At 44.5% G+C, this 22,431-nt stretch overlaps 1 protein-coding gene across 2 annotated transcripts; it reads right to left on the minus strand.

The window, feature by feature from the left end:
* Positions 1–486: 486 nt before the first annotated feature.
* Positions 487–22,197, minus strand: LOC310677299 (synaptotagmin-15-like). 2 transcript variants are annotated; one of them, XM_083440102.1, is made up of 12 exons: positions 21,333–22,197; positions 20,395–20,473; positions 16,320–18,127; positions 15,963–16,141; positions 9,668–9,845; positions 7,050–7,192; positions 6,343–6,638; positions 5,699–5,869; positions 3,947–4,067; positions 2,929–3,108; positions 2,689–2,828; positions 487–945 (listed from the first exon to the last, which is right to left on the minus strand). In XM_083440102.1, the coding sequence occupies exons 4-11, from the start codon at positions 15,967–15,969 to the stop codon at positions 2,695–2,697; spliced, it is 1,230 nt and encodes a 409-aa protein (XP_083296228.1). In that variant the 5' UTR covers positions 15,970–16,141; positions 16,320–18,127; positions 20,395–20,473; positions 21,333–22,197; the 3' UTR covers positions 487–945; positions 2,689–2,694. The 2 variants fall into 2 exon arrangements, with proteins under 2 accessions (XP_083296228.1, XP_083296229.1); XM_083440103.1 differs by lacking the exons at positions 9,668–9,845; positions 16,320–18,127; positions 20,395–20,473; positions 21,333–22,197 and having other exon boundaries at positions 15,963–16,313.
* Positions 22,198–22,431: the final 234 nt, after the last annotated feature.

The raw sequence follows: 22,431 nt of genomic DNA on the forward strand, positions 1-22,431 counted from the left end.
TTCAGTCACATGAGAACAAATGCGCACCACTGAAGCAACAAGAAGTCAGCATGGGCTAAGCTAGAGACCTTTTCTCACACACTGAATGGCTCTGTCTCATGACTCCCTTGAGTGTGTGTTGTAACTTGAGGAAAAATGCAGAGCGAGATTCTGAGAAGCTTTATCACCACAATCAGAAGCAATTATTTGCTGCTGTTAACCACTTGGCGTGCAATTTTTGCCATCTGAGTGGTTTCCCTGAATATACAAGGAGTTTCCTTTAAACGTCTCTGATTGGATTCTTCCTATCCATCATGAGGCAGCTTTCAAAACGCTCAAAGGTGTGGGTGTGGGTCTCACAATTAATTGTGTTGCAATAGGCCAGTGCTTAAGGGCAAACTCAGTCCTATGATAAGGAACCAGCAGGAAGCAGCCCTAAACTGACACCAACTCACTAAACAGCCTAGCATCTTATGAGAAGCAGACTACAGTTACCAGAATAACACATTGGTTCAAATTGTTTTTAATCACATAAAATGTATTTTTATATATAACAAGAGATAGACACAGGAAAGGGACAAGGGAAATGCATTGTTTCTAAGGCTTCACAGCACTTGTTTTAACATAATGCAAAACGTTACAGACTAATAACCAAAGCATAACTGACCCCAAGACATGACGGTGCTTCATTTCAAGCAAAAACCAAGTAACTGCTCTCAGCTTGCTCTGTCGGTAAGAACAGCACATAAATAAACTTGATTTTCACTTCCTTTGTAAGAATGTAAGAGCTCTGTTGAATCTGGCGAATGACCCATCTAGTCCAGCATTCTGTTCTCACAATGGCCAACCCAGATGCCCAAAAGTAGGACTTGAGCACAACACCCCATTTTCCACCTGTGATTCCCAGGAACTGGTATTCAGAGGCATTTTGCTGCCAACAGTAGAGGTCACATTCATATATGGAGTCTGTAATTTTTTAAAAAAGTTTTATTATTCATTTTCTCTCCTCTTTAATTGTTTTTGTTAGTTCACTGTTTTAATCAACAATATATATATATGTGATGTGTTTCCCCCCAAAACCAGCTTCAAAACAAAGTGAAAAAATAAATTGTCTGGCTGCAATGTGCACACATCCCAAGTATGACTGGCAGATACAACTCAGAATTACAATGGAAACCAAGATTGAAGTCTGGTGCTTTCATGCTTCACATTAATTAACACTGCATCCTGCTTCAAAGGGAAGCCTGTTTCATTTCCTCATTTTCTTTTTTTCCTTCACTGAAGAATAATTTAATGATTAGAAAATATCACGAGCTGAACTCTCGAGTGAGTTACTGAAATTAAATTACCTTTTCTGATTTTTTAAAAAGTGGCTTGCGCACGACTTTAGGAGAACATAACAAATGGTCACAGCTTGAATTTTTTCCCCCCTGACCTAAACAGAAAGACTAGACTCAAACAGGAACTTTGGATAATGCTTCCATTTCCCCCCCCTTTTCACCATTTTGCATTAGCACAACACATGCACACAGCCTGGTGATTTAGGAAGCCCGCACTAGTATAATCCATTATCATTCTGCCTGTGACTGATGAAACAATGCTTTAGTCAACCTGAAGCAGAATCCATCTTCTCAGAGAGAGGGAACAGCACAGAAGCTTTGTCCACCTGCCTCAGACCAGTGAGATAATGGAAATGGCTCTAATAAATGAGGCCAGAGATTCCAAAGCCAGAACGCTGCAGATGTGGTGCCTCCAACTAGCTTTCATAACATGCCTTCTGTGCTCAATTATATCCTTAATGCACTTACGGTACCTCCTAATACATTTGATTAATTGATATTGCTAAGGAAACTCTTAATGGCACAGTGCTTCCTAACCAAGGGTTTAAAATACAGGGATCAAGCCAGCAGAATCTTACGTTCTTGCCCTATTCTGCCTTGGTCAGATCTGGAGTACTGTGTCCATTTCTGGACACCAAAAGTTAAGAAGGATATTGACAAGCTGGAATGTGTACAGAGGAGGGGGACCAAGATGATAAAGGGTCTGGAAACCAAGCCTTATGAGGAACGGATGAGGGAATTGGGTATGTTTAGTTTGGGAAAGGGGAGACTGAGAGGAGATAGGATAGCCATCTCCAAACATTTAAAGGGCTGTCACATAGGATGCAACTTGTTTTCTCCTGCTCCAGAGGCTAGGATCTGAACCAATGGGTTCAATTTACAAGGAAGGAGATTCTGACTAAGCATCAGGAAGAGTTTTCGGACAGTAACAGCTGTTCGACAGTGGCACAGACTTCCACAAGAGGTGGTGGACTCTCCTTTCTTGGAGTTTTTTAAGCAGAGGTTGGATAGTCATCTGTCATGCAGAATCTAGTTGAGATTCCTGCAGTGCGGGGGGTTGGACTAGATGACCCTCAGGGTCGCTTCCAACTCTGCAATTCTATGAAATTTCAGTGCTCTATGGTATATGTGGCCAACACTCTCGCGCTGATTTGGGAGCTCTCCTAATTTTAAGGATCAAATTCCACTTTGCAACTGAGCAGATCCGAGGTGAAATCTAGCGCTTTTAGCAACGTTGTCAACTGTCTTGATAACTAGGTCACCCAACATCTGTGATGGGCATAAGCTGAGGATACATCTGAAGAACCTGTTCCGGAGACAGCACAGCAGAAAGCTCTTTGCTACAGATATCCCTTGCAAGAGTGCTTACCACCTTTCAGGTGCTAAGAGACAGAGCATGCCACCTCTTCACCAACTCCTTGGGCTTACTGATCATTTCATTCCAGTGCTCCAGTTCCTTGCCCCTGGTGTACATGAAAGGGCCAACAACCACACGGCCGAGTGAAGTTTCTAAAACAGGAAGGAGAAAGAAGAAAAGTCACCAGATTCGTTGCTATGCAAGAATAGTATGCAGGTAACCAGATGGCAGTAGTGGAAAACAGCTCCTTACCTTCTCCCTCTGAATCCTGGAGCACAGACAGGCTCAGGCTTGCTGTATCCAGCTCCTGCTGGTCCACCTTGAAGCTGAAAGTCTCATTGTACAATGGATCCGAGGATGCAGGAACAACCGTGGTCTTTTTGCTTTTGATGAATTGATTATGCTTCATTAGTGACACTTTGACAAATACACCTGGAATGAGGGGATGAGGCTGTAAACCACTTGATATAGGTTGGAAGCATTCAGAGGAACACAAATCCACAACCCACACCCCCTTCTCCAAGTGTTACACCTCAAGGAACTACAGTTTGGAATGCAACCTTCGTTATCTCAGTGGATGTCAGGCGGCAGAGGAGCCAATCCCCAAGGCAGGTTGCCAGGAATGGATGAGACAAGGAAAGGTTCTTACCAACTGCTTTTTATTCAATATTCACAGGGAGAAGCTTGGAAATGCAGCCTCGTGGAATAATGGCATTGCCCCGAGTGAGTCTCCACCCCTTCCCTCTCACCATGCGTCATCATTACGGGTGCTGAAAAGTGCCCTCTGCCTTTGAGCTCTCTGCTCTCCTGCTTTCAGTGCTTGCTGGGTTCTGGGAGAGGGGGCAGGTCTGGAATGCTTTCTAAAGACACTATGTCCATAAGCTGGTGCTTCTTGTTCCTTCTTTCCCATTATTTCCCAGCTTTTCCCCTCATCTGCCTCTGAGCTGTGACTTCACTCAAACCCCTGTTGTAATTCTGAACTGTCTTAATCTTCTCTGGAAGGGTCAGGCTGGAGAGGCGGTCTCCACCATTCCTCCTCTGCCCAGTCCCTGACAGTGGAACTGTGTTGATATCACAAATATTCAGTCTTGGGTTTCCAAAACTTGGGTCTCCAGCTGTTTTTGGACTACAACTCCCATCACCCCTAGCCAGTAGGGCCAGTGGTCAGGGATGATGGGAATTGTAGTCCAAAAACAGCTGGAGACCCAAGTAATGTGCTGTAAATAGGGTTAATTTCCTACAAAACCCAATTAAGCTTTGTGTTTCTTACCGACAGCATGTCTTTCATTCTGGAGCTTCAAGCCCTTAGCTCTCAGGACTACCACCGTGAGACGGCCCAGATAGTCATTGTAGCTGAGAGAAAACTGGAGGTCACCATGTTCAGAAGGCAGCTTTGGAGTGGAGAAGAATATTGGTCAGCTGCATTGTAAAAACTGCACTTTATCAAGAATTTAATATTAAGAAGCGAATCTTTTCCTTACTCCACTAAGTTTAAGAGCAGGGTTATTCTCCCACACCATGGATATTGACACCACATACCGTATTTTTCGCTCTATAAGACATACTTACCCCCTCCTAAAAAGTAAGGGGAAATGTGTGTGCATCTCATGGAGCGAATGCAGGCTGCGCAGCTATTGCTGAAGCCAGGAGAGCAAGAGGGATCGGTGCGCACCAATCCCTTTTGCTCTCCTGGCTTCAGGATAGCCCCGCAAAGCCTCCTGAGCGAAGAGGGAGGAGGATGTTGTGGATGTGAGCAGTGATATGCAACAGTGCCCAATAGATATTAGAGATACCTTAGGAAAAGGCGAAGAGGTTTGCCATCCATGCCCGATCATTTACAAATGCAGAAGGAATATGTAGTGCTTGTCATTGGCACCAGGAGTTTGGTTCCCTTCCTCACCTTGCTTTCCCTGTCAAGGGGCAGGTTTATGCACAGACTGAGCACGTGCAGAAAGGAAAAGTCTGATGCGCTCCCAGTAGGAAAGGGCATTAAGGATACTAGTTGATCTGGAACAGGTGGGGGGGAGAACCTTTGGCCTTCCAGATGTTGCTGAAATATTTCAACCACTTCTAGCCACGGACCATGCTTACTAAGACTAATGGGAATTGGAGTTGAGCAACATCTGGAGAGCCAAAAGTTGCCCACACCTGATCTGGAGCTTTTAAAGAAAAGTTTGGGGTTCTAGCCCCTACAGCCCCTGAGGACTCATAACATCAGGTAGGTAGTGCAAATGGATTCACACCAGATCTGTATCAGCTTTGGATGGGCATCTGAATATTGCTCCAGAAAACTGTGCACACAGCTCCCAATCCAGGAAGGAAATCTGTGCAGATCTCTTTCCCTTAGAGGGTGTGTTTTTATTTCCCTGTGCTCCAAAACTGTACAATGTACATTTATTCTAGCCTTTTCTCCCACTCTCTACTGCCATTTCAAATTTATTAAGGAACAATCTCTCCACTCATAATAGAGCTGTTCAACCTCAAAAGCACAAGAAAAAATATTTCTACCAGGATCTCTGGCTTCCTGAAAGCTTATTCTCAGGTTATTGCTTTCATTTATGGGGAGGGGGCTGCTCTCACTTTAATTCTGACTGATTAAATTTGCAGCACAGAAAGGGCTTAGTTACCATGTGAATTCATGTGAGGGCTGGTTATCTAGGGGTGAGCCAGGAAACAGTTCCATCCTGTTGACTTCGATGGAACTGAACCTTGGGTGGGACCATAAAACACTTCTCATTTCTTGGCCAGATCATGCCAAATGACAATTGCAATATCTGCATTTGGAACTGTACCCTTAAGATACACAAATCAGGCTATACAGGAATCACAAGGTGGCAATCTTCCTTACATGGGAGAAAGTACCACTGAACTCAATGGGAAGTACATATGTGTAGGATTGCCCTGTGTTTTTACATTTTCTTAGCTCATCCCATCTGACAGTTTAGTGTGTGCTGAGTTTTCTAGAACACCCCTATCTACACTCAAGGTAGGATAATGATTTAAGCTTTAATGAATCACCTACCTCAAGGGTATCGGCTTCCAGATCTCTCCAGACGATCACTTTGCCATCACCGGTAAAGGATTCATTTTTCAAAGGGAATATTACTTGGCCTAAGAGAATGTGTTTCTTCTGTTTGTCAACATGGTAGACACAAAACTTCAGTGTCCTTTGGTATAAGGCGCTACTGGAAATCTGGATAGTAGCAAACAGAACATTGTAAATGAGGTTAAACGGTCTCATTTCCCCCAGTAAATACTCTCCCAGTTGACCACTGCGAGAGAAGTGTATGTGTACAGTAATGTGTAGTTTGGATCTCAGTTATCAGGTGTATGGGAGGCAAGAATCTACAACATCACATCAAAACAGGAGCAGTGCAAGCTATTTTGCTGCCTGAGGCAAAGGACAAGATGGTGCAGTCCCCATTTTGTGAAAATCTGACAAGACTGGTAGCTGCATTTTACTTCAGCACTGGTTGAAGGAACAAAGTCCTCCACCACACTGTAGGGTAGAAAGCTAGCTTGGGGGTTGTAGGACAGACAACATAACACACAGTTCTAGCCATGCTCTGCCCCTCAGAATTTGCCACCTGAGGCAGTTGCCACACTTTGCCTCATGGGAGGGCCGGGCCAGCATCAATGTGATATTCCACTGACATGAAAGCTTACTTGGAAAACAAAATTCTCATCAAACTGGGGGTTGAGATTTTTGCGCTTGGTCTTAGACTGCAGATAGCGCCTCTCGTCGGGCAGCAGGTAGATTTTCACCAAAGGGTTGCAGGAGCTGGAAGGAGACTGCAACTTCCTGGCTTTGATCAAGGAGACGAGGAGCCTTTCCGATTCTTGTTCGTATTCCACTGAGAACCAAAGCCGACCAATGTTACCCTCTGGGAAGTCTGTTTCGCTCTTGTCTTCGGGAAATCTGTACAGCTCTGGGTTGATGGCTCCGACTAGGTATGCGCCAGCTTCACAGAGAGGAAGAAACAGATCCTTTGAGTTAAGAATATCAGATCTACAAAATGGAATGTTCCTGTACAAACCTGTACACCTCTGCAAACTGTGAAACTACAGTGAATGTATTATTATTATTATTATTATTATTATTATTATTAATTACATGAGTAAGACTATGTGTTGACCTTTTGGCACAACGGTCTAGATTCAAACTGTAACAACACTAGGTTCATAAGGGGGAAACTTGATGGCTTTTATGCATGATTCCTTCCACCAACAGTATACAGCCTCCACAACCTGCACTGGTCCCACAACAGACCCCATCTGTAGTTCAGACAAATTCCAATTCTGCTTCCAGATTTCTAACACTCTGTAGTCCAGTTTACTCATTCACTTTACTCATTCAAATAATATCAACCTACCTAAGGAATGGAAAGAAGATCGAGGCCCAGAGTCAGGGGTGACATAGAGGTCACTATCCTCCTGAATTTGTTCTCCATTTATCATATCAATCCAAGCTTGCCTGTGAAATTTTGGTGGGACGATGAAGGGGACGCTTTTCGTCCTGCAGAAAAGACAACTAGCAGAGTCAGTCATATCAAGCTAGCAAAAAAGGTGTAAAATAAACCCATTGTTCGATTTAAACGTGCGCTTAAATTCCTCCGCTGAAATTGGTAGACGATCTTGGTTTCAGATGGAACGTGACCATTGTTTTCTAGACATTTTCTACGGCTGCATTATCATTTATACACATGAACACATCTAGTGGAAGTGCAAAGAATATGGTAAACAAATTTAATGTTTTTAAAATAAAAAAAAGTTCCTTGGTTTTAAGGAATTATTTTTTTAATTAAAAAGAAAAACAGTTAACACAGTAAGTTATGCAACCCTTCTACCCTAAATCAGAATAATTTTTAAAGGGAGTGGGAGACAAGCAGGTATTTCCCCACATAAACAATACCTTTCATTTAGAATTTGAACTCTATCTATCTATCTATCTATCTATCTATCATTTTAGATCTTCAAATGTTAGCTCTTGTGCAGCGAAAACAGCGCCCTCATAAAAAAGAGAATACTTGGAGAAAGTCTGATGTGTACAGAAGTAACAAAAGTATTTTGGGGGGGGGAACCTAAGAGGGGGCAAGACCCCACCCCACACAAAGAAGAGCCTGATGAAGACTGATCATGCTCAGGACAGGATGCTAACTGACTGTTGGAAGAAAGAATGGAAACCTGAGGGGAGGGGGGAATGGAATGGAGGCGGACCACACTGCAAGAATCCACTTATTGTTACCCGAGTGATGCTGGAGCCAGAGGTGGGACTAATGTCCTGATCCACAGGCCCAAAGGAGGTCCTGTGTGAGTGAGGTGCAGGGATACCAAAGCAGGATGTCATAAAGGATGTCAACTCATAGCAGCCTTTATGAGCAACTCATAACAGCATTTAATTACATTTGAGAAGCCTCATAAACTCTCATGGCAGTTTAGTTTCAAACAAAATATGTCTTTACACATCCCTATTTCTCTTCTAGTCTTAATTCTATATAAAACATATTTTGGTTAGTTTCCTGTTAATTTTGCGTTCACATTAAAAAAAAAAAGTTTCTTGTATTAGTTTGTTTTTCTACTAGCAATAGTAGGAAACAACATCCACGTGTTCTGTCAGTGTAGTATTTCCCCCCACCCCAAGTAGAAGAATTAGTCACTTAATAAATTACTCTCTTTCATCTTATATGGGCAAATGTGAAACACTGAGATGCAACTTAGCACATTAAAAAATGTATGTTGCTGTTTTATTGAAAGTAGGATTGTCATGCCAAGAGCAGTGGAATAATGGGTGTGGGTGTGTGTTATTGGGTGGTTGCTACTCTTATTTTGATTATGTATTTTGTGGTTTTACATTTTGATTTATTCTGATTTATACCCTGAGACCTGCGGGTATAGGGTGGTATATAAAATAAATAAAATAAAATAAAATGTCAAAGTGCTCAATTCCAGTGCTTTATTAGGAGAAGGAGTGCACTTACAGCACAGAATCAGGATAGACACCAAAGCAGCAAGAGGTTGTAACAGCTTGCCGAAGAAAGCATCTATGCATCATTACCTTGCACAAAAACAGCCTATGTCAATTTGGCCAGAACCTCCCATCAGTTCACCTGCTGATGAGGGCATAGGTGGCAGGTATCCAAATCTCACGACTAGCTCCTGTCCCTAGGCCAATCGCCAAGCTTCCCAAATCCACAGATAAGCAGGGCATCAAAGCAGGCCAAAGCACATATCAAAGCAAGTGAATAAATATATGTAAGCTCATTCTTTCAAATATTTCAAATATTCTTTCCAATATATGTAAGAATGAGCTTACATATATTTATTTATTCACTTGCTTTGATATCAATTATGGTAGTTTCAGGGTTATCTTGACAGCCAAAATGGCGTTTGCAGGCCTTCCGGAACATTTTCATCATCATCATCATCATTATTTTCCATAGTAAAAACAATGCTCAAGGTGGCTTACAGCATGACAAGATTTACATAATTACCAACTTAGCAAAAGTCATAAACAATAAATAAAGCACATCAAAAGGTACACATTTTCACCATTTGGTTCTACACAACCAGTGGGAAAGATCGTTGGTTCATGGGATCTATAAACAGTGGATCACTGGAATGGGTTAGCCACTGACAATCTGGGTCTCTTGTCGCATGTTCTGCCCCATGGTTTAGAATCTGATAACTGACAACAGACGTAAAAATAAAGTACCATGGTACCTCTGGTTACGAACGCTTCTGGTGACAAAGGCTTCAGGTTACGAACGCTTCAGGTTATGAGCTCCACTAACCTGGAAGTAGCTGCTCCTGGTTGCGAACTTTGCCCCAGGATGTGAACGAAAATCAAGCGCCAGAGGCGGCCGCTCAGCAGAAGGCCCCATTAGCGAAAGCGTGCCTTAGGATAAGAGCTGTTTCAGCTTAAGAACGGACCTCCAGAACAAATTAAGTTTGTAACCAGAGGTACCACTGTAAAATAAAATACACTATTTACCTTGCAACATTTGGCTCCTGCAGGCGAACTGGGGCCTGGACTGGGGAAGCGGGATTAGTAAGTTCTTCATAAGAAGCCTTGAAGTACACATTCTTCCAAAAGAGGTATACTGCTATCCCAAGAAGGAGCAATAGAAGGATGCCTCCGACCACACCTCCAGCAACAGCAGCTACTTGTTCTGATTGAGCAAAACACACACACACCAACACTTCAGTGAGCAAAAGATTTCAGATGTTCATTTTACAATGAAAGCTTGGAACATGGAACTTCCAGACTGTCACTATTTTCAGGTGGGACTCATTCACAAGCCAGGAGATTCAGACTGCATAATTAAAGTTGGTTAACATTTCTTGTGTGGTGAGAGTACCAAATTATGGTTTAATGTGAATGAGCAGCAGGCTGGTGCATGGCAGTAGAGTCACAGGAATTGGCTCGTTCTCTTGTTTGCAAGGCCCCAACCCCAGCTACGGGACGCGGATAGCACTGTGGGTTAAACCACAGAGCCTAGGACTTGCCAATGAGAAGGTCGGCGGTTCAAATCCCCGCGATGGGGTGAGCTCCCGTTGCTCGGTCCCTGCTCCTGCCAACCTAGCAGTTAGAGAGCACGTCAAAGTACAAGTAGATAAATAGGTACTGCTCCGGCGGGAAGGTACACAGTGTTTCCGTGTGTTGCTCTGGTTCGCCAGAAGCAGCTTAGTCATGCTGGCCACATGACCCAGAAGCTGTATGCCGGCTCCCTCGGCCAATAAAGCGAGATGAGCGCCGCAACCCCAGAGTCGGTCACAACTGGACCTAATGGTCAGGGGTCCCTTTACCTTTAACCCCAGCTACAACAGTGCAGTAGCAGAATCAGTTCACCTTCCATGCATAGTACAAATGTCTGGGTGGTTTAATGATGGACACCTACTTGCAGGGAGTTCCCATAAGGCACAGCCTGCCACACTAAAGGCTCAGTCCCTCATGAAAGCCAGCTGAACCTCAGGGGCATGGTGATCAAGGAGGAGCATAAGAGAACTTTGTAAGGTATACTTCCACTCGGAGATGCCAGCAGAGAGCGTAGATTGATGTACAATAATAAGATACTGTTTAGGCCTCTCAATGGCCAAATTTCAAGTTTTACATAGTATTTTTTTAGCCACTTGCAAAAGAAGACACAAATTCACGTAAGATTTGCATACACTTTGTGCCACGTGCAAATGTGTGCTCTGTCTTCTTTTCCAGGTGGAGGCGAGGGCCCAAATATAAATCAGAGTCCACACACCAGTAATAAGGTGTCTGGTAGACAGAATGAGCAGTGGAATAATTCCTCTGCCTGTACCATTAGCTACAATATCTGTGACAGTACAGCATAATACAGCCTGCACTGTGTGCGCTTGAAGAGGTTCAGAACTTGACATTTACGCAAGTGTGACGTGACCAATTCTTTGCCCACAGCTTAATCATATCCTTAAACATATCTGACCCACCCATGTGGCTCAAGGCCAAGCTGCACTTTCATTCACGGTGGTGCAATTCCGGAGTAAATTTGCGGAGTCCAAACAGAGGTGCTTAGGATTTATGCCACTGGCAATGGAAGCAGCATTCGGCTCGCTGGTTTTTAAGAGCAGGCTTGCCCTATCTGATCCAAGAATGAGGCGATACAAATCAGGAAATAAATCAGGAAGGCAGCTAGCACTAAAATATGATGTGGGAACTTCTGTGCAGAGGAAAATGGGCATGACTTCTTTTTAAAACCCGCATGTTGTTGAGAAACAGTGCATTGTTTTATTATTCACTGCGTATTTCCCCAAGCAAAGCGACGTTCTAAGAGCATTGCTGCGTTTTCCTTCTGAATGGGAATTCTAAAATATTTGGCAACATCTGTTTATTTGCAAATATGCGCACTGGGCATGGAGGAGCAGACAGGCAGCAGCAGCCTTCAGCAGAACATCAGTTTCTGGATGTCGTGGGACTACATTTCCCATCTGCCCCAGCAAGCACCATCAATGGTCGAGGATGATGGGAGTTGCAGTCCAACAACATCTGAAGGGCTTCACAGCTCATATGCTTTGCATGGAGAAGGTCCTAGGTTCAATCCCTGGAATATCCAAGGGGGCTGGGAACATGCCCTGTCTAAAACCCTGGAGAGCCTCTGCCAGGCAGTATGGACAGTTCTGAGCTCAATGAACCAATGGACCAACTTGGTATAGCTTCTCCTGTGAGAGTCCATTGCTATACCCCCAAGGAGAGTAAAAATGTGCACGAGCTGGTATATAGTGTTTAAGGATGTCAGGGGTCACACTCCAAATCAACCATCAATTTCACTGGCTGAGCTTGGCCCGCTCACCGTCTAAGCCGATCGTTTTTCTCTGGGCCACGCTTTCAGAATAAAGATTTGCTCACACCACACCGAACTTTTTATTGAATAGAAATACGTTGCAAAACAAAAAGACACAACTCCTAGCAGTGCTTGATTCATAACATAGAACACAACTGCTTTATAATATGATCATGGGACATTTGGAAAGTATGAAACAATGCAGCTACATAAGAACATGACTCTTTCCTAAGATATAATATTGATTGTTCTTGAATCTTCCTGCCACACTTGCCATTCTCTCCTGCCACACCTTTTGAGAACCACTGGTCTAAGCCTGCCTAACCAAGGGACTGTGTGCCTGCCTTTCCTTTCCTTTCCTTTCCTTTCCTTTCCTTTCCTTTCCTTTCCTTTCCTTTCCCCTGCCCCAAGGTCACAGCACTGGCAATTACCAGTCTTGCAATGTGAAAATAATAATAATTCTGCACCTGCCCCTCCTGCTCCACTAAACCACTGATCACAAATCCTCCAAAACCAACTAGAACACACAGAAGTGTGCATACTGATTGACCGAACAACCAAAGCCAATGCTTCCACTCTTGTAATAACACTCATATCTGATTTCAAATCATATCTGGGTTTTCAGGCCCCTGGCAAGTCCTGTTTAAATGTTTGGATTTTTAAAAAATGTGCTTTATTTGGTGCCAATTTCTCCTCCACCATTGTTCCAGCCAAGGGAGGGGAAGTAACTTTGTACCTGTCACAAAGCAAGCAACCAATCAGAAGTCTTCATAAATGGGGGAGCATAGGCAAATCTGTCTACAACTGTCTTATACTGTCCATGGGAAGAATGTGTTCCTCCTAAATCTCAGAGGAAGGCTGAGTCCCTGACCAAGGCTCATGCCTCAAGCAATGCTCACCTGCACGGCCATTCTGTCAAAAACCACTTTTCAGCTCCAAACTGCCACTTTATCCTATCACATCCTGCTGAATTCTAGCTTCAATGCCACCATGCATGGGAGATGTTTCCTGGCGGATAGCAGTTTTCAACCTTAATGAGCTATTAAGAACAATGGGCTGTTTTCCAGATATTGAGAAAACATCATTAAGCACCAGCAAGCAATTCGCTTAAATAAAATATGATCACTTAACAGCTGTTCGTAACATCTCGCTTCGTAATCCAGGATGCTAGCTGTTCGAAACGTTTTAATGGTTAATGTTGGGCACCCAACGGCAGGGCATGTCAAAGGGACTTCTTCCGTTCCCGCCACTCTCCTCTTCCTCTATACAAATGGACACAATAATTGGGAATGCTCAACGGCTTTTATCAGGCATTAGGTGTTAAAGCACACTTTAAATACCCCAGTCCATGCCAGGGAACCCTCTCAAAAGCTCTCCTGCAAATAGTAAGTGCAGTCCTCACTTGTTCAGGCACGGCCATCCCTTTCCTAGCAGCTCTGACTCAGCCGTTTTCTCAGGGAGGCATGAAGAAGGTGGAAAGCCTCTTGATGTTCCCTTCCTGGACCGTCCCATGTTTGCAGGTAAGCAAAGGTTTAGGTAAAGGGGTTGAGATCTGCTTCCCTGTTTGTCCTTAACCCCTTCATGGGCTCAGGATGCCTCTTTCCATCACACAAAGGCTAGAGGTCACTCCTCCTCCAGGTTCCTCCTCCAGGAGTCCTCTCCATCCATCTCTGGCTTGATAGGAGCTCCAACTTGCCCCTCTGTTGCCATCTCTTTCCCCTTCATCAAGAGATCGTTTTATCAAAGGATGCAAGACATTTTAATGCCAATTTGTGCAGCTGCATCTTACTCTACCGGAGTCTCTGCCAGCAATCCCGTGGAACCCAGAGCTGAATTTGAATCCGAGTAGGTAGGAAATGTAAGGTAAGGAGGGGTGGTCCCTAGTGGTCCTTCACACTTGATTTAGGCTGAAACCCTATACCCGCTTTCCTGGGAATAAATCCCCTTGAACATGAAGTTGGTTACGTCTGTGTTGACATATATAGGGTTGTACTGTTAGTGTATAGTGTGTTACTTCATAGAATTGTAGAGTTGGAAGGGACCCCGAGGGTCATCCATCCCCCTGCAATGCAGGAATTTCAACATATGGTCCCTCATCCAATCTGCAGCCATACCAGACCCTGCTTAGCTTTGCAAAGGTGCTAGCAGTTCTATGGATGAATTTGCACGCATACTGTATTTCTGTTTCTGCTCCGTTCCAGGCAATTGTTAGGTAATACGTGTTGTTGTTGTTGTTTTAATTTTAAAGGGTCCATTTTGTTTGCACAGTTTCTTGCCCTGCGGCAATACCCTTGCCATGGACTTTGGGATGATCCACACCACAATTTTATATCTATTGTGTATTCATTTATCTGCTTTGGTCTCTCATCCCAAACTCCTATAAATTGAAGTTTGCATAGTCTCAAGCTCATTGACAATTTGCTGCCTCGTCATGACACCTGAAATCAGCTGCATGAGCAACCATCTCACTCTGCCTAACAGCTCTGCTTTGAAGCCGTTGCTAATGACAAGGACATTTTAAAGCATATCTTTAACTTAACAAACAAATGATTGTCTTAGCACTGAAATGAGTGAAACATGGGTTCCCTACAGAATGAAGGGTGGGATCCTGCAGAGTTCCCCCACCCAAAAACGATTTCCTTCCCACTTCCCCACTCCCAAGAAAAGCATCTCCAGCCTCAACAAGCCTCTGGCTGGCAAGGAGACCCTTCTCTCCTCCTCTTTGGGCTTGGGGGGGGGGGTCTCCTTGTGAGCCACTAGGACTCTCCAGGGTGCTGCCCATTATAAGTGATTTTGTGTATGCACCCAGGGGCCCGGAACGGAACCCCCACGTAAATGGGGAGTCACCTATACTAGTAGTGCAAAGGTCTATTTGAGGTGAGTTCTGGCACCTTTTCTTCTTGGAAAAAAAAAAGCACTGGCAGCCCATGATGCAAAGGAGAAGGACAGGTAGCATTGAAAACTACAGCAGCTGCACAGGCTTTATTTGTTCTACGTTATCAAAGGGGTGTTTTAGTCCACCCTTCAGGCATGTTCCCAGAACGGTGTACATAAAAGCAATGCAAGAATTCAAATACAGATGCAACATCCTGATAGACAAAAATGACAGCAAAGGTTCTGGGGTTCTCTCCTTCTAACCCAAGGGTAGGTGACCTGTGGCTCTCCAGAAGGCATTACACCACAATTCCTATCACCCCTGTCCATTGGCCAGGTTTCTTGAAATAGGATGCTCCAGACCCTAGGCAGGTGAAGCGGGTGGGTTCGGAATGTATCTGTCAAGGCTGCTCTGAAATACTGTGGCTGTAACAGCTGGGTTACAAAATTCCAAAGCACAAAGTCCAGTGGTCCATTGCCTCTATCTCCTGTAGGTGTAGAGAAGCAGGAATTTCAGCAGGTGCAGCTTGTCATGGTTTTTTTTTTGGGGGGGGGGGGAGAGATGCTTCTGATCAGTTTCCTGCTTCTGCATACCTCTCTGTGATACAGGAGCCCTCACCTCCCTTGCAAGTTGCGCCTGGCCACAGAGACGAAAAGCGCATGGCGTGCAACTTTTAGTATTTGTTATTGCGGCGGTTTTCTGCCAAAGAGCTCTCAAAGCATCTGACAACCGAGAAGTGCCTGCTTTAATGAAACAATATCATACCATATTAAAGCGGATCGGCAGCTTAATCGTTGCACAGGGAGATTAAACCTGGCTGCTGGCATTCCACCAGGGAGACATTGGCACCTCCAAGAGGTTGTCTTGGCTGAAATTCCAGGCATTTCCTAAGCACAGGCAAATACAGATCTCCCCTGCTAGCCCTGCAACACAGCATTGCCCAAGCCAGTGACACTTTCATGACTCCAAATGAAGGAACCTTGGGGTCCCTTGCAGCTCCACAATTCTATGAAAGTTGCACTGCGCTCTCCTCTTCCTTCCCCCCTTCTCCAATTGCAAAACTGCCCCAGTTGTGCACCACAGCTCCACGTGCTGCTACTTACCAGACATGGGTCCTAGGAATACAGAAGCGATACTCTCTCTCTCACTGGTGTTCCAGCTGTGCAGCCCAGAGCTTCATCATTCCCATCTACCCAACAGAGGTTTCAACTCTCGGAGCCCTTTCTTCCTAGCAGCTGTTCTTTTCTCCCTCTTCTCTGGGGTAGTTGCATCTGGGTTGGGGCTGGCAGTAACAGCAAATAAAAAATAAAATAAAAGCCCAAGCAAACCCCCAACGTCTCTCCTTCCCTGACAACCTCAGGTGCCAGCTGATAACTTTTTCCCACATGGATCTGGATCACCTGAGGTTAGAGGGAGGGAGGCAGCAAGGACTGGCTGCGTTGCGCTGCACAGCTCCTTACCTCTCCTCCTAGTCTCCCTGTGGATGTTGAATAAATAAACAGCTCCTCCTCCTGGTCACCAAGTTGCTCCTTGAGATTTCAAAGGCTGCTGAGACCTGGCAAGTCTAAGGAATCTAAGAGAGGGACAATGCAAGTGGGCCCTGCCAGCAGCCACCCCTTCCTTCCTGGAAAGCGCAGGGTTGGCGTCCTCAGAGCATCCTGACAAAAAACATTGGCACGGAGGGGCCAACTGCCAGAAGCGTAACTTGCCTTGCCTTGTATTTTGAAACAAAGCCCCCGAGGCCTTTTTGGGATATGCTGTTTGGTTTTTCTCAAGTAAGTGGAAAATAAGAGATTTCTTTGATGGTTTGACGTAACCTTGATCCAATTAAAGGCTAAGCGGAATGGAAGCAGGATTTCCTCCCATGCCCTTTCTCCATAGTAAAGGACCCCTGGACAGTTAAGTCCTGTCAAAGACGACTATGGGGTTGCGGTGCTCATCTCGCTTTCAGGCCAAGGGAGCCAGCGTTTATCCGCAGACAGCTTTCTGGGTCATGTGGCCAGCAACAGGACACCGTGTTGGAAACCAGAGCGCATGGAAAGACTGTTTACCTTCCCACTGCAGTGGTTCCTATTTATCTACTTGCACTTTTTGGCGTGCTTTCGAACTGCTAGGTTGGCAGGTGCTGGGACAGAGGAATGGGAGCTCACCCCATCGCGGGGATTCAAACTACTGACCTTCTGATCTCTCCACTGCCTTCTACATGCAGAAGCCAATCACATCCACTGATGACAGGACAGCATCTTCTACGGCTATGTTCTACCTCCACTGTTGGAGGCAGTGTGCCTTTGAATGCCAGTTCCTGGGAACTGAAATTGGAGAGAGAGCACTGTTGCAATCAAGTCCTTTCTGAAGCCTTCTTGTTAGCTACTATAAGAACAGGATACTGGACTAGATGGGCCTTTGACTTGACCCAGCTGGGCTTTCCTAAGGGCAGCAGGTCATATATGCTACACCAGGGGCTACGTTGCTCCCCTCCAATTTTTTTGGGGGGGCAGCCCCCCCAAATGTTTCAAACAATCAAGGGATAGTGGAAGCCAAGTGTGGAGCTGAGCATGGCTTGGCTTCCATGGCTGGCTCCGGCAACTGTTAACCCTATAAATCGGCAGCTGGTGGCGCTTGGGCCAAACTGTGCTCTCCACTGCCAACCTTTGAGGCAAAAGGGATGTGTGGCCAATGAGAAGCACCTGCTCCAAAAGGAGTTGGGCGGAAGTTGTCGCCTTGGCCTGCCGCTGCCCCCATTCCCTTCTCAAAGCGGCCCTCCAGTAAAATGGCTTGCTGACTAGGGCCACGGAAGAGCAATTCCTCTGAGTCTTTTACATCAGGCATCCACAGCGGAAAATCCAGCGTTGGGAGAGCCTCGTAAAGTTTTAAAGCTTGACAGTCATCTCCTTACAGTGGCATTTGTACAGAAGACGTACCAACAGCACCACCTCGTGTCGTTCTGAAATATTGCACCCACCCAAAAATGAGGGTTAAAACAAGCAAACAAACAAATACGGAGCAGGCAGTTTTTCCTCCGCCAGATCCTAACAAATAGCCAGCTAGGAATCTGCATCAGGATATTGCTACTGTCAATAAAACTATTATTTAAGAAAAGGCATTCTTGAAACACTGGGCTGAACAATTGTTCTGTGAGCTTCTTCCAGGCTCAGTCTGTGCCTGCTTTTCTTCTGGGACCTTTCCCTGCCTATTCCCTTGATGCTATTCCCTCCTCTGCTTGCATATATGTTCCTGTTCTTCCAAAATTGCTGTGAGCTTGGAGAATCTGTGGTGGGAGCAAGAACAGAGACTCCCTGGTTAAAAAGGAAGGAGGCAGCAAGGGAAACACACACAGAAAGAGAGAGAGTTGGTGGTGGGGAGTTTATATTTTAAATGTTGCTAGACTATAAGGGACGCGGGTGGCACTGTGGGTTAAACCACAGAGCCTAGGACTTGCCGATCAGAAGGTCGGTGGTTCGAATTCCCGCGACGGGGTGAGCTCCCGTTGCTCGGTCCCTGCTCCTGCCAACCTAGCTGTTTGAAAGCACGTCAAAATGCAAGTAGATAAATAGGTACCGCTCTGGCAGGAAGGTAAATGGCATTTCTGTGTGCTGCTCTGGTTTGCCAGAAGCGGCTTAGTCATGCTGGGCACATGACCCGGAAACTTTATTGGCTCCCTCGGCCAATAAAGCGAGATGAGCGCCGCAACCCCAGAATCGGTGATGACTGGACCTAATGGTCAGGGGTCACCTTTACCTTAGACTATAATTTATTATTGCATTTATGGTCCACCTTTTTATTCCAGGAGCTCAAGGTGAGGTAGGTGTAGGGAGAGTGACTGAGAGAGAACAGAAGAGAAAGACTGGCCCAAAGTCATCCAGTGAGCTTTGTGGATGAACAGGGATTTGAACTCTGGTCTTCCTGGCCCTAGTACAACCCTCTAACCACCACACCAAACTGGCTCTTCAGTACCATGCCAACCCTGACCACTGGCCAGCTGGAGAGTGCTTGGTGCTGTACGAACGTGGAAAATGTCCTCGTCAGGTTGCATGGTGAGAGGAGAGTGCAGTCACAGTAAACTACAAAGGGCCACTGACATAAATCATCTATCTTAAACAATAATAAGGTATTTATTAAGGAAATTGCCTTGCTTCCAGAAATACCTTTAAAAAGAAATACAAATAAACCTAAAGCTGTCAAATAATAGACAAATTCTGAGTTCCTTTAGTAGGTGGAATCTAGGTCATGATGGTTTATAATGGCCCAATTGAATTTTAGCCAATTGTGTCCAGTTTCCTTTTCATCAGAGATAAGATGAGATGTCCACTCCTTAACACAATAACTTTCATTTTTATTCTTCTTCCACCCATGCCAAAGAATTTCAGTTCTCAGCTGAGGGACGTTGCTTACAAAAGGAGAACAGAGACATGTTTTAAAAAATAATAATCATGTATTAATCTCTGTTATGATTGTAAGGGGAGGTTATATAAAACTGATAGATTAAAGCAAGATTTGCTTGCATAAATGCAGTTAACTGCGCTTCAATCTGCTACAGAGGCAACCCTGCAGATTATCACAGGCCAGGGTCAGCTTGCAGTCCCAGATCACATTGTAATGTGAAGAAACATTCTTACCTCTAAATGACTGACCAGCAAATGTATGGTCAAGATGAGGCACACTGGCGGTTGTGGCATAATACCACCCTGGAACTGGTATTATTGGGGATACAGGCAGGTTATGCTTCAAAATATTTAGCACCAACCTGTGCCCTGTTGAAGATGCTTTACCCAGAGAGGTCATTTCTGTTGTGCAGAGGAAAGCTTAAACACATTGCAGGATTCCCAAAAGATAGACCAGAGGCAATTGTATTTCATCTGGCAGAGCTTTACTGCCACTGAAGGCAAATGAGCATAACGGTCACAAATCCAATACATTCAGGATTGCTACTGTCCATAAGAAATCCAGTTGCATCAGACTTATCTTAAACTTAACAAGAACTTATAATAAGACTAAACCTTAACACTATAGCATACAGAACAGAACACCACACCAGAACAAAGAGTTAGAAAGAGTAAGTGCGAAACCCAGGGTCCTCCTGGTCTGACTCTTAAAGTCAGCATGACCTTGACACAAAGTATAACAGAACCAATTTAAACCAGCTGTACTCAGCTTCCCAGAAGGAATAACCCAAACAAGAACCTTCTGCTTGCTTCTTTCACATAGAAAGAAACCTTCCAGAACCCTCTTGAACTAAGCAGAACAGGAAAGATCTCTACACACCAGATCAATACTTTCTGTACTAAGAAATGCAAACTGACAATTTCGTCTCTGTCTAACCCTTGGAACTTTCTCCAGGCCATTACTCCTCTCCCCAGGCCACTGATAGGAAAGGCACAGAAGGGCATATTCAACTCCAGGGACCTGAGGTTTCTCACCCCTGCTGCATAGAGAGGTGTGGTTAATTGAAGTGATGTATATTGAATAAAACCCCAATCAGCCACAAAACTCACTGGAAAATATTGATGTCAGCCATTCTCTCTTGGACTGACCTACCTCCCAGGGTTGTTGTGGGACTAAGATGGGCGACATGTTCATTCCTCCACTCTTCAAAGACAGGCAGGACTTTTAAATACTGTAAATAAATAAAGACACACATTAAGTTTTTAAGTGAACATATTTTTTAAAAGAACTAATCTTAATTGCTCATCGAGAAAATATAATGTACAAACACATCCCATTGAAATCAATGGGACTGAAGGTTTCAGTTAAAGAAATCGATTCTGAAATTAAAAATCCCCGAAATGTAAGGATCTACAATAGCCCTCAAATGTTGCTTCAGGCACTTCGTTGCACAAATTTTGCACCTGCACGAGAGAGAAAAGGCAATTTACTTGTGGTAAGATTCTGCAAAAATTAAAGGTGAGTATTATGGTACCTATTTATTTATTATGGTTAAATATAAAGGTATAATAAGGCAAATAAATGCTGAACTTAAATTGGTTCCTATGAATGTACACAGATCTACATCAATATTGTAACAGGAGTAAAGCTGAAATTAACCTGTTCCTCTGTGCCATGGTCCCAGTGGAAATTCCTCTCCAGAAGCTACTGTTTGCGCTGATTATTTTTCCTCCCTTCTGGAGGAAATAGCAGTTTCCAGGGGGCCATAGCGTGTGTGTGTTAATTCCCTGCTCCTCCCTATGCACTGCGCTCCCCAATATGCTAGGTTATTTTTTCTTTAAAAAAGGCATGTAATTGCAATTGCACTTTTAATGCATAGTTTGGTCCTAATTCACAATGAAACCCTAGTGCTCCCCCCCCCCCCCCGAGCGTTTTTTGTGTGACTAAGTCTGGCTGGATTGTGCTCTGCATATCCACAGGGTGGCAGTGCTGTGCTAATCATTTACGACAATTTTTTTTTTTTTTTTACTACTGTATTTGTTTTGTTATTATTATTTAGTACAATGTGCTTTCATTAAAAAAAAATTCACCAGCTTCATCCTCACAGTGTCTCTAGGAGTTATTGAATGAGTAGTCCCATTTTACACGTAGCAGACTTGACCTTGGAAGAGAATGACTCAGTTACATGGAGTAACATTCAAATCTGATCTGATGCAGTGTGTGTGACCCTTTGTGCATTAGGGTGTGTCCAGATGGCAGCCTGGTTTTTGTGTAGGAGCACTAACACAGATGCAGCCTACGGATTTACGGTTGCCAAATTGCAACCTTCAATTCCCCCTGTACCTTTCAGCCTCTTACTGAATCAGGAGATGGGGCAGCTACAGTTTTTATGCGTCTCCTCTCCCCACCCCCAATAATTCTGTCTGCTATTCCCTGGTGTAACCTGGCAACCTTAAGGCACCAACTAGCACAGGATTTCTATTCAACTGAACCGGCCTTGTACAGAATGAGACCAATAGTTCATGTAGCTCAATATTACCTCCCACAGCCTGGCTGTGGCTCTTGAGGGTTTGGGGGCAGGAGTATTTTACAGCCTAACAGTTAGAGCTGTTTGACAGTTGAACAGACTCCCTCAGAAGGTGATGGACACTCCTTCCCTGCAGGTTTTTAAGCAGAGGTTGTTATGGTCATCGGTCATGGAAGCTTTAATTGAGATTCCTGCATTGCATGGGGTTGACCCTCGGGATCCCTTCCAACTCTACCATTCTACGATTCTAACCTGGGGATGCTGGGAATTGAATATGGGACCTCCTGAATGCAATGCAGACCCGCTGAGCTATGACTCATGAAGCTTTTGAGGTATTTTAAAGGAAATTCACCAAAATCTACACTCCTGACATGGGCTGTCATACATCCAGATTTTCCCAGACATTTCAGCAATTTTCGTCCAGACAGTTTCCAATGGTCAAATCACAGCTACGCCCAGGATGTATGGTAGCCCTAACCACTTGCAATTAGAGCCCAGACCTATCAGTGCAAAATTTAGCATGAGAACCAGCAGGGTCCCCATTTGGCTTGTGGCTATAGGGTGGTGGTGGTTCAGTGTGGCTGATGTTCTCAAGGCAATATTAATGGACCTAGATGTTCCAAAGTGTATAAAGTTAAAATTAGCAACAGAGCCTTTTGACA

Source organism: Podarcis tiliguerta (genome assembly GCF_965153285.1).
Source record: "Podarcis tiliguerta genome assembly, chromosome: 5".
In the NCBI taxonomy this organism is placed as follows: domain Eukaryota; kingdom Metazoa; phylum Chordata; class Lepidosauria; order Squamata; family Lacertidae; genus Podarcis; species Podarcis tiliguerta.